The 13000-nt window shown below is 43.7% G+C and overlaps 1 protein-coding gene across 3 annotated transcripts in view; it reads right to left on the bottom strand.

Moving 5' to 3' along the window:
* The window catches only part of LOC112264351 (rab11 family-interacting protein 4A-like), a 93936-nt gene that overhangs the window by 11961 nt on the left and 68975 nt on the right, over positions 1–13000 (bottom strand). For all 3 annotated transcript variants that reach the window (XM_042303185.1, XM_042303187.1, XM_042303194.1), the window contains 4 exons: positions 5574–5815; positions 5108–5293; positions 3539–3673; positions 1145–1180 (listed from right to left, as the gene is read on the bottom strand). In XM_042303185.1, coding sequence (XP_042159119.1) covers positions 1145–1180; positions 3539–3673; positions 5108–5293; positions 5574–5815 — 599 coding nt within the window. The remainder of the gene's footprint in view (positions 1–1144; positions 1181–3538; positions 3674–5107; positions 5294–5573; positions 5816–13000) is intronic.

Here is a 13000-nt window from a genome sequence, read left to right as displayed (position 1 = left end):
CACTGTACATTGAACACAATGAAAGGATATTTATATGATAGGTAAGCTATACAAAACCTTGAAAAGAGCCTATATAACTGACAATTTCTTAGAAAAAAATAAACTATTGGAACCAAGAACTGATATTGGCACAATATGGAGGGAATGTTGGAACCTAACTAACAAAATTACAATTAACTAAAATGTATGCTTAATCCAGTATGAACTAATGTATAGAATTGTATTAGAGGAGACAGAATTCAAAAATTCTACAGCACAACAGCAGATTCATGTATGTCTTAAGTGTAAAACTAACTATGAATCAATAATCCATGCCTTCTGGAAAGGTATGGGCGGAGTTGAAAGTTGGCTGTCAGAAATATTACAATGTAAATGTGCTTTTAAGCCGTCTGTCTGCATATTTCAAGACATGGCAAATGGGGGTGTAGTGAGATACCCAATGGGTTGGGACGATACTTTTCTCGTCAATCATCTTGAAAAAACTAATACTTAAAAAAACTGGAAATCAACCAAACCTCCGTTGTTAACACAATGGAAAGGTCAAATGCTTTGTTATCTAAATGTTGAAAGTGTGTGGGCGACAGAGAGAAACGAACAAGATGGTGCCGATTGAGGCCATGTGGCGGAGAGTGATGCGGGCGCTTGAGATGGGGGTGTCAGTCAGCATGTGGGTCTGGGCAGGTGTGATGTAGTTGATGTTTGTGTGATGTTGTCGTTTGTATGTGTATTGTAAAACAACCTATAATAATGCCTCCAATGCATTGTATACAGGTACACTTGTATGTTGAACACAAGTGCCCTTGCTTCAATGTGTACAAACAAGCATCTTCATTTGATCACCCCGTTGATCAATTTCCTTCATTTTCCCATATTTCCCATTGCTGCAGGTTTATTTCCCTGCTGTGAGAAACTGGTCAAATTAAGATCTGTACACAGTAGTAACTGTAGTAGTAAAGTGAACACAGAAGAGGTAGAGAGGTTCAGTATACCTAAACCATTACCATATTACTTAGGAAGAATTACCTAGACAGCAGTCAAATACACTGGCTGACATGATGATCACATGACTGGAACAATAAGGAAATGGCCAACATGCAAAAACAAACACAGTAAACACACACACACATATGGAGACGTGACCGACCTGCCAAAGGCTGTGCTGGAGATTTTCCTATTGGGGCTGGAGAAAAAGAGTCAGAGAACATCCCAGTTAGTCTTTATCCTTGTCAGACAGAAGTCATGGATATGTCTAGAGACTTCAGTCTATTAGTTATAACAGTGAATTATAGATAGTAAAGCTAATTGCTGTTTGATTGGTATTAAGGTAGTATTGTTAATGACTATTTTGCACAAGAGGAGAAAGAGAGTGTGTGTTTCAAATAGCACCATGTTCCCTATAGTATATAGTGCACTACTATTGACCAGAGCCCTATAAGCCCTGGTCAATAGTAGTGCCCTATAAGCCCTGGTCAATAGTAGTGCCCTATAAGCCCTGGTCAATAGTAGTGCCCTATAAGCCCTGGTCAATAGTAGTGCCCTATAAGCCCTGGTCAATAGTAGTGCCCTATAAGCCCTGGTCAATAGTAGTGCCCTATAAGCCCTGGTCAATAGTAGTGCTCTATAAGCCCTGGTCAATAGTAGTGCCCTATAAGCCCTGGTCAATAGTAGTGCCCTATAAGCCCTGGTCAATAGTAGTGCCCTATAAGCCCTGGTCAATAGTAGTGCCCTATAAGCCCTGGTCAATAGTAGTGCCCTATAAGCCCTGGTCAATAGTAGTGCCCTATAAGCCCTGGTCAATAGTAGTGCCCTATAAGCCCTGGTCAATAGTAGTGCCCTATAAATAAGCCCTGGTCAATAGTAGTGCCCTATAAGCCCTGGTCAATAGTAGTGCCCTATAAGCCCTGGTCAATAGTAGTGCCCTATAAGCCCTGGTCAATAGTAGAACCCTACAGGGAAAAGGGTGCCATTTAAAACACAACCAGAGAGTATGGCATGAAGGGCATGTCAATGTTCATGAAATAACGTTCCCTGAGGGTGCTGCTGGGAACAGTAGTTTTGTGGGTTCAGCAATAGTTCTGTCTCAAAGCTTTGTGTCTGCTTCACCATTAAATCAAAGAGAGAAATATCTCTCACACACACACACACACACACACACACACACACGCACACACAGGTGTGAGAGTACACCTTGTGCACACACAAATGCATGTGCGCACACACATTTATGCCATTTCAAGCATCTCCCCAGACTGACTGCATGCTGACGGGGCATCTTCTTCTGTCTCCTCCTGTCCCTCCTTCAAGGATTGATCTTGTCAAGTCTTCCATCTCTCTGCCAGCAACACTTCACTCGCAGTGACTCTGCATCATCCATCTTTGCTTTAACTTATCCTTCTCTGACAATCCCTCTCTTTGTCGCTTTTTCCTCCTCTGCATGCCCATTCACCTATTTATCATTTCACGTTCTCTCACCTCCCTCCTCTCCCTCTCTCTCTTCCTTCTCACTTTCTCTCTCCCTCTCCCATCCCCATCCTCTCTCCCTCTCTCTCTTCCTTCTCACTTTCTCTCTCCCACTCCCATTCCCCCTCTCCCATCCCCCCTCTCCCATCCCCATCCTCTCTCCCTCTCCTCCCTTTACTACTCCCCCTTTCTTTACTTGCTCTCCTGCGAAAGGTAGGGGTCTGACTAATTTGCTGTTAGCCCAGGTATTCATCTCAGTAGAGAGTAACCTTTTCAGGCAGAAGAACTGCAGAGTCAGCAGAGACAGAGCTGTAGTTGAAGGGAAGACAAAACGATTCCAGAGTCCTCACCACTTCATTACATTCATTACCGAGTTCTCCAGCCTAGGGCCACTACCGCTATAGCTTACATATAGTAGGAGTGCAGGTGTGTGCGTGTCTTGGTGGGTGTGTGTGTGTGTGTGTGTGTCTGTGTACAAGAGAGTGCAAGTCTATATAAGTAAGTTCTCTGTGAGATGTGAGTGTTTCAGTCAGTGTGTGTTCATCAAAGAAGGTGTGGGTGCGTTAGTTTACAGAGGAAGTGATTCAATCCATAAAGATCACACAGGATAACGTGTCTGAAAATAGACCGCCTACAATTCTCACTGTACACACGCTGATGATGTGGGTCGATGAATGTTGGTGACCCATTCTGACATTTGGGGATTTACGTAACAAGTTGTGTGTGTGTGTGTGTGTGTGTGTGTGTGTGTGTGTGTGTGTGGGCGGGTTCAAGACATTTAAGCTCTTGGTGACATCATCAAAATAAACAGCAGGTCACTCTGACAGTATTATCTAACCTATCTTACCTACAGTACAATAGTCAGTCAGGGTAAACATAGTAGACAATAGAAGTGTATCACTTCCCTGAAATAATGACCAGGTTCATTTTCTGTGAGAACACATCTCATTCTCAGAGCCAGGAGTTTAACCGTCCACGTGATCTGACATGACCAAAATCCTGCGCCCGTTCCACCTACTCAGCTGGGCTCTGGGCTCGTACGTGTAATGGTGTCTGTGGGTGTCCTGTCCTGTGTTACCTGTTGGCTTTGAGGTTCTTCAGCCTGGCCTCCAGGTCGTTGAGTAGGTTGACCTTCTTACAGCACTGGGAACAGTACACGTCCATCATCTCATTGTTGTACAGGTGGCGTGTCTTCCTGGGGCTCTGGCCAGCACTACACCCACAGGTGAAGACAAAGCGTTAGAGACAGAATACACACACACACACACACACACACACACACACACACACACACACACACACACACACACACACACACACACACACACACACACACACACACACACACACACACACACACACACACACACACAGTAAAATCAGATTTAATAAACAGATACAGGCACACACATACACAAACACATATGATAACAAATGCACTATACACAAACATACACATGGATTTTGTGTTGTAAATATGTGGTAGTAGAGTAGTGGCCTGAGGGAATACGCTTCATGTGTTATGAAATCTGTTGTGAAATGTAATGTAAATGTTAATTGTATACAACTGCCTTAATTTTGCTGGACCCCAGGAAGAGTAGCTCCTGCCATGGCAGGAACTACTAGGATCATCATAAATACAAATACAGTAGACACACAAACACATTACTTGCACGTACAAACACCCACACACACACACACACACACAGCTGTCTTACACGTTAACATGTAGTTCACATAACACACTATTTACCATGGAAACGTACACAACCATCTACAAATATCATAAAGCTCTATTCTAAACTCAGAAGTAGGACAAAAATAAGTCCATAGTAATGAGTTTAGGTACTTGATATTCGGAGCAGGACCAAGGAAGCTGAATAGTGTTGGGAGTAAATCCTCCTTCTATAGATGAATTTTAATCAAGAGAGGCCCTGGGGGCCATATAGGCAACGTCTCCAATGGCACCCTATTCCCTTTATAGTGCACTACTTTTGACCAGGGCCAATAGATCTCTGTTCAAAAGTAGTGCAATATGTAGGTAATAGGGTACATTGGGACACCATCACACTCAGTTCCAGTCAAGAGTAAAAACTAATGAGTTTGGTAAGTGAGGCTCTGAGAGAATAGAGAAGCAGCCTGAAGTAGGCACACACACACACACACACACACACACACACACACACACACACACACACACACATACTAGGGGATTAAGAGGGTCACAGACTTACAGGACAGGGGGTATGAGACTTGACAGGGGGTGTTTTGTGAAAATATAACATTATGCTCAGTGGGGTTCAGTAAGTCATCACCACTTGGATCTGAAATCGTTCAAACTCTTAGCTCTGTGTGTTTGTATTCTGGGTTGGGTGATGCTGTGCATGCACTTGTCATCTTTTCGTTGCACAGTGTTATGCAGATTTCTCTAGTTGATCAGTTGGCCTTTCTGGGTCACATGATATTTGACAGGTAATGAATCATCTTCGTGTTTGTGTTTCTGTCTTATATCATTTCACACAGTTTTGATCGTGTATACGTTTGTATTTCTCGTGGCATATGGTGTTCCCCAATTTTATGTGGATGTTGTAATGATACTCTATGTAATAGTGTGTATGTGTATTAGTGTGTCAGGGTCTCCTCTTACCTGGAGGGTACAGAGGAGCCCAGGTCAGAGTAGCCGTTGGTGCGCGTCTCGTCCTCGGGGCAGGGGCTGCTGGGAGTGTAGTCCACGTCCTCTCCCTCTCCGTAGTCCTCAAACTGCTCCTCGTTCAGAGAGGCAGAGGAACGCGTCGACAGGTCAGAGGTCACCGATGGGTTTAGCTGACTGCACCTGCAAAAACAGGAAGTAGACTTTCAGGAAGTAACATTCAATAAGTTTAAAGTGTCGTAGTGAAAAAAAGACAAATTGTACATTCATTTTTCAATTATAAGGGTGACTATTCAAATTCTGACAGTGCAGATTTTTTTATAGGATTGCAAATGATATATTTCACATGAGGTAGATGAGTTACATGTACATGAACAAGACTAATCTCTACAGTTCTTTTATAAAGAGAGTTCACTTATAAAGACACCATATGTTCAACACCACACAAAGACTAACAACTAACTTGTCTCCAGGAAAGAAAAGTCCTCCCAGTCCATCCTCCTTGTCTCCTCCACTCCTCCCCCCTTCAGAGACATCTGATCCTGGGTTGCTCTCCACAGCACTGTCCATGTCTAACTCTGCCCTCTCTCTGCCCTCCACCTCTCCTTTTTCCTCTCCCTCTGGGAATAGATGGCACCCAGGCTCTGGGTTAAGGGACACCCGCGTGCACATGAGGACCGGATGTGCAAGGGCTTTGTCAACACGCTGTAGAGCGAGAGATAGAGATGTGATTTATTAGGATCCCCATTAGCTGACGCCAATGGAGACAGCTAGTCTTACTGGGGTCTGAAACATAACGAAAAACACATTACAGACAAAAGATTTTAACATTTACATACAGAGAGGGAGTGAGGTAAGCAGGGAAGGTACACACACAGGCATGCGTGCACACACACACACACACACACATTTTTGTGCAGTCAACAGAACTACAGGACTATGAAAATAGTACTCTCAGACCTATTGATAGCGTCTAACACTGATAGACATGTTTTTAGGGTTTCAGCAAAGGTTACATGTTGGTTGTGAACAGTGAGCTCAAACCTGAAATCCAAGTGCTAGAACTAGTGCTCAAAATGAGGTCTTAACTCATACAAGGTGTTAAGTAAAACACTAAAGGGATTTAAACCAGGCTTGTGGATTCCTTCATTGTGGCAAAACTCTGGGGGTCACAGAAGGTCATGGAGGGTATTGAGTTGGGGTCAAAGGTCATGAGACTGGTCATTCAGTTTCACACTAACAGCTCTAATCCAGTCTCATGGTAATAGAGTAAAGAACTACCGATAACTGATAATCAGCCGAGCCGATATATCGGACCAATATTGGCCTTTTCTAGTCTATCGACTATCGGCCCTTCTCTATCGGCTTAGCCAATAGTCCCTTCTACATAGCAAAGCTGCTGCTATGCTAACCATCACTCACTGCCTGAGCCACGAGCACTGCACAATGCAGAGGAATGTCTAGCTGGGAAAGTCAGCCGCAGCAAACTAGCTCATTCTCCAACAGAAAGGTGCAGTATTGAGAAATGGATACATTGACACACAGTGACCAAAATCAAACTCCTGTTGCAAATATTAGTTTAGTTAATTCACTAATAATAAGGCTTGTGTCGACGTGCCCCGAAATGCATGCAATAAGTTAAGGAGATAGCTATTTTAGCAAATATTACAATAACTAACCATTTCATCTGTGGTGTTATCTAGCTAGCTATATTAGCTACTATGCTAACTAGCTGGCTAGACAAACAAGGTGCTAAGATATCAGATAGGAGCTAATAGCCAACGTAGCAAGCTAACGTTAGCTGGTTATCATTTTGAACATGCACCCTTTTCAGCAACGAGCCAATATCTGACTTGCGGAGTAAAGTTAGCTATTTACAGGTGTGCTGATCTGACCAGCCGCAATTGAATCCGTAAATTGACAGTTGATAGTCGGGTTAAATGATTGTTGTAATACGGAAAGAAAGAAGTGTTTTAAAATGCCTAATTAAAGATTGGCAATAGGTTTAGCTACCTAAGAATATTCCTGCATATTTAATGTGTATGGACCAAGAAAGCTATAGATCTGTCACACCCTGACCTTAGAGTGCCTTTTTATTTCTCTATTTGGTTAGGTTAGGGTGTGATTTGGGTGGGCATTCTAGTTTTCTATTTCTTTGTTGGCCGGGTATGGTTCCCAATCAGAGGCAGCTGTCTATCGTTGTCTCTGATTGGGAATCATACTTAGGCAGCCTGTTTTCCACTCTATGTTGTGGGATCTTGTTTTTGCACAGTAGCTGTATAACCCTGCAGAACTTTATTTTCGTTTGTCTTTTTTTTGTGTCCATTCTAAAATAAATTAAGATGTTCACTTTCCACGCTGCGCTTTGGTCTCATTCCGACGACGGACGCAACAAGATCATCCCGTCTTTGCGCGTTCTCACGTCTCAAACTATTGGCAGATTTGAGTCATTCAGACAGAACGTGCTTGGTCGTTTCATATTTTTTCCTATCCTCGCTATCCTTGTTAGATATTATGCACATTTATGGCTTGGCAGCAAATGTCATCGCCATTGAGCTAGTTCTCATAGTAGCAGTAAACATCACCAAGTGATATGAGCGATGGAGATAGATGTTAGGACATGTGAAAGGGAGCGGAGTTCCTCGCTCTATCCAATCGTAGCTGTAGGATAAAGTTACAAACCGCCCATTTGTTGACAGATAGCTGAACTAGCCAACTGAGTTGTTTTGAATTTCGTCCAGGCAGATTAGAGATGTTTACTGAGAGATAGAAGAAAAAAATCCAGATCACAGAAAATGACAAAATATACTAGTTTGATAAGCATCCATGATCACAAATCATGACATTAAATTGGATCCATTTGCCTTTTATATTCTCAAACTAACAGCAGTGCCTACATGATGTCCTTCCACACAGGCGTGACATGCTGGAGTGATGCTTCTATGCAAATGTTGTTGATCAGTAGGCTGATTGGCCCAGCATCGTCCAGATTTGCCCTGGGTAGGCCATCATTGTAAATAAGATTTTGTTCTTAACTGACTTGCCTAGTTAAATAAAGGTTGAATTACAAATGTAAAAAAAACTCAGGGCTGGATGCCAAAAGTACTCTTCCTAACATCACTAGAACTCTGTTGGAGCCTGTCTGCCTCCCAGAACATACACACACAAACACATAAATACACACACACGCACGTACACAGTAACCACCTGGAAAGCGCACACACATCTTTGTGCAGACTGCAGGACAACGCAAATAGTACTGTCAGCCTTATTAACATCACCAGTCAAAACATTGATAGCATTAAACACTGACAGATACATTCTTAGGCTTTCAGTAAAGGTCAAAACATGTTGGTTGAACAGTGAACAGTGAGCACAAACCTAAAATGCAAGTGCTAGAACAAGTGCTCAAACATGGTCTTAACTCAAACAAGGTCGTAAGTGAAACACTAAAGGAATTTCAATTAGGTTAGTGGAATCCGTCACTGTGAGAAGACCCAAGAGGTCACAGAGGGTATTGAGGTGGGTGGGGTGTGGGTGGGGTGTGTGGGGGGGGTCAAATGTTAAAGGTCATAAGACACTTGTCATTCATTCAGTGTCGCTCCAACAGCTCTAATCCAGTCTAATGCTAATAGTGGAACCTTACTTTATCTCTACATACCGGAGAAGTAGGAGGGAGGGAGAGAGAGAGACGAGAAAGAGGGAGGTACAGAGGCCAGCCCAATTACACACAGGTACATCCCACACAGAACATTAGACAGCTTTAGAGGATAATAAGGGCATTATCACTCAAGGGCTCTCACCTCACCTCTCTCTCTCTCTCTCTCTCTCTCTCTCTCTCAATACTGGTTGAACTGCTAACGGATGAAAACTCAGGGCTGGAGGCCAAAAGCACTATTCCTAAATTCACTAAAGCGCTGTTGGAGCTTGTCTGCCTCCCAGAATACACACCCAACCCTTGATCGCACACACAAACACACCCATACACACAACCTGTAGGCAAACACACAACACACACACACACACTGTCTGTAGGATTAAGCAACAGCAGCAGGGACCCTGAGGCAGGGAGGGCCAGGGACAATACAAGGAGAAAGAGCCTGTTTAGTATTCCATAGAGGAACAGGAGGGGCTCTACACATCTCCATGCCCCAGGGAATGCCACCCAGCATGGGGTAGAGGCAATAACTAGGCCCCATCGCATCTCTCGGGATGGAAATATTACACTGCAAGAAAAAAGTAGCAGTAGTGAAGAGTGTAAATTCCTTACAGGAAACACACAAAGAAAAACACACAGTAGGAAGAGTTGTTACGATTTTAGGTGAATGGTGTTGATTAACCCGACTTGACACCTGTTGCTGAAGAACTATTTGAGGAAGCCGCTTTGCATAGCCAGTGTGTACAGCGTAGGATCTTGCCTGCTGTGTTTGGTGCTGTATGGTGGGCATGGCTAAGAATGGTTAAAGTATAGTTCAGTAGACAGAAGTTGAGCAACTTCCAAAGGTCTTCTCCCTCAAGACATGAGACTCAGATAGGGCTATTACATACAGATGAGCCTCCAATCCGTCTGAATTAAAGCTCAGTTGAGGGCAGACATACAAACAAACAAAATGAACACACACTCCCTTCTGCGCACACACACACACACACACACACACACACACACACACACACACACACACACACACACAGCCAGACCGCGTCACCCCAGCCCTGGTAGTCCAGTACAATAGAGACTGGGACAGTTTGGTCAGGGTGGGTGAATGCTTTTATGCCAGTAGGCAGTTGGTAGCTTAGGTCAGAAGAGACAGGGTAGAGAAGGATGGGGTAGTGGTTTGTTTTGGATGGGGTTCAGCTGGCACTCCTCCAGTCACTCCTGAGCTGTTCTGACAACAGTGGGAACAGGGTGATCAACGGGAGGGGCCGAGGGGGTGGAGTGTGTGTGTGTGTATGGAGGCCGGCTTCTCTACCGGATCCTTGCACAACAAACTACTCCTAAAAAGCCTGCAGGCCATAACAGCTGAATAACTAGGCTACCACGGGCTAACACATCACTGTGTTCCCAAAAGTGTACCAGGATGCTGTCAGAGCCATATATACAGATGTCTGTGGAGGTTACCAAATGACCTCACAGCAGCCAGTGGGTGTTACCTGAATGCCAAAGGGTGTTGCACTCTTCTTTAATGATGCCATGTTAGTACAAGCTTTAAGAACATCAGAGAGGGTACAGTTGATCACCACCTCCCAGGATCTGCCCATTCTTGCTCTTCTCTAATATTGATAGCTCTAGATCACTTACTGGAGTTCTCTGTCTCTCTCTAACTCTCTCTCTCTCTCTCTCTCTCTCTCTCTCTATAACTCTCCCTCTCGCTCTCACTCTCTCTGGTTTCCCATTCAAGATCAAGTGAGAGATGGGAAGCCCCCAACAACCTGAGAGACCAAGACCCAGGGGCTCTGGCCTGGTTTCCTGATATCCAGGCCAACACCCATTCCTCTCCCTCTCTCTCCTCCTCTTCCGCTTTCACACATCCCAGGTGACATCAGGGGCTGGAAGGTGTGAGGAGAGGTAGAGGGGATGAGGTGATGGAGTGGAAGAAGGCTTTTCTATTACCAAAGAGTTGTTGGTTTGCCATCAGACTGTTAGTGTGTGTGTGTGTGTGTGTGTGTGTGCGCACGTGTGTTTGTATGCATACAGTGGGGCAAAAAAGTATTTAGTCAGCCACCAATAAGGCAAGTTCTCCCACTTAAAAAGATGAGAGAGGCCTGTAATTTTCATCATAGGTACACTTCAACTATGACAGACAAAATGAGGGAACAAAATCCAGAAAATCACATTGTAGGATTTTTAATTAATTAATTTGCAAATTATGGTGGAAAATAAGTATTTGGTCACCTACAATCAAGCAAGATTTCTGGCTCTCGCAGACCAGTAACTTCTTCTTTAAGAGGCTCCTCTGTCCTCCAATCGTTACCTGTATTAATGGCACCTGTTTGAACTTGTTATCAGTATAAAAGACACCTGTCCACAACCTCAAACAGTCACAATCCAAACTCCACTATGGCCATGTAGCACGTCTGTCTATTTGAGCTAGTCAGTACGTGTAGGTAATCCTGTCTAATGCAGCTTTAAAATATATATATAATATAGTATATATAATATATACACTTAGTAGAACTGCATAAGTGTTGCTCTCCACTTTCTGGAGGATCGAGTTTTGAAATCAGTGGAATTAGAGTATGATAGCTAAGGAGATGAAGTAAACACCTGTCTCCGGATTACATCTTCAAACTCAGGGCATCCGTGACAGGGAGAGGTGTCCATCCATGATGTATACAGGTAAGATAGTCTAACTAGCTACATTTTCAGATATGACATGTTTCTAATTTTGACAGAATGTCATTTTAATTTCAAGCTAACGTGTACTGTTAACTAGCTAGCTAATGTTAGCTGGCTGCCTCGCTAGCTAACGTTACGCATATGATCTTAGTATTCATATCTCAGAGCCATTTGCTTTGCTAGTTATAGCCTAATGGTAGCTAGCTAACATTGAACCTGGTTGGTTAGCTACCTGCAGATTCATGCAGGGTAGTAACGTCATGAGTTGGGATTATGGTTCATTGTTTACCTAGCTAGCTAGCTAGCAACATGTCTAACAAAATACTCCACTATGCAAGTAACCATTTAAATAGAATGTCACTGTGACAACTGTTGATAGATGATCTTCCTGTCTGGGTTGGCGCCCCCCTGCCTGTGATTATTATTATTTGTCCATGCTGGTAATTTATGAACATTTGAACATCTTGGCCATGTTCTGTTATAACCTCCACCCGGCACAGCCAGAAGAGGACTGGCCACCCCACATAGCCTGGTTCCTCTCTAGGTTTCTTCCTTGGTTTTGGCCTTTCTAGGGAGTTTTTCCTAGCCACTGTGCTTCTACAGCTGCATTGCTTGCTGTTTGGGGTTTTAGGCTGGGTTTCTGTACAGCACTTTGAGATATCAGCTGATGTACGAAGGGCTATATAAATACATTTGATTTGATTTGATTTTGAGTATACATTGGCAGAAAAGCGTAAATTGTTGCCAGCAGCACAGTTGCTGTCACCAATGCTCTGGATAACATAAAAACAGCCTAACCAGCTCTGCTAGGGAGAGTAAAATGGTCAGTGAGCTGTTCTATTTGTGTCTGGAAGTAGCTGGCAAGCTAGCCAACGTTAGACAGTTAGCTTGGGTGCTTGAAGCTCGGATCAACCCTTAAAGAGATGGGTGGGGCTAAAGCTTAAGAGGGTGTGAATGATGCTGAATGGGTGTAGACAAAGAAGAGCTCTCCAATAGGTCCCATTGTTCCTCAAACACAGTGTATGATATACCATTTTGTAGCTCTGTGTCTCTGCTGTTATCCAATGTAAAAAAAAAACATAATTTTGCACCATAAGACCTGAAGGTGGTCGGTCACATATGTGAACTCGGGTGTGTTCATGTTAAAGACTCAGCCCTTTCCCCCATCCTTGTGTTTATGATGCCAGATAGTCTCCCATCTCTCCAGTCTCCCATCTCTCCTCTCCTCTATATCGCCTCTCATCTCTCCTCTCCTCTATCCCATCTATCCTCTCATCTCTAATCTCCTCTCTCCCATCTCTCCTCTCTCATCTCTACTCTCCCATCTCTCCTATCCGATCTCCCATCTCTCACATCTCTCATTTCCTCTTTCCCATCTCTCCTCTCATCTCTAATCTGCTCTCTCCCATCTCTTGTCTCCCATCTCTTATCTCCCATCTCTCCTCTCTCCCATCTCTCCTCTCATCTTTCCTCTCCTCTCTCCCATCTCATCTCTACTCTCCCATCTCTCCTCTCCTATCTCCCATCTCTCACATCTCTCCTTTTCTCTTTCC

The sequence above is a fragment of the Oncorhynchus tshawytscha genome, linkage group LG02, assembly GCF_018296145.1.
Source record: "Oncorhynchus tshawytscha isolate Ot180627B linkage group LG02, Otsh_v2.0, whole genome shotgun sequence".
NCBI classification, from domain to species: domain Eukaryota; kingdom Metazoa; phylum Chordata; class Actinopteri; order Salmoniformes; family Salmonidae; genus Oncorhynchus; species Oncorhynchus tshawytscha.
Note: the sequence above shows the minus strand (reverse complement) of the source record. Positions and strands in the feature narration are given on the sequence as shown.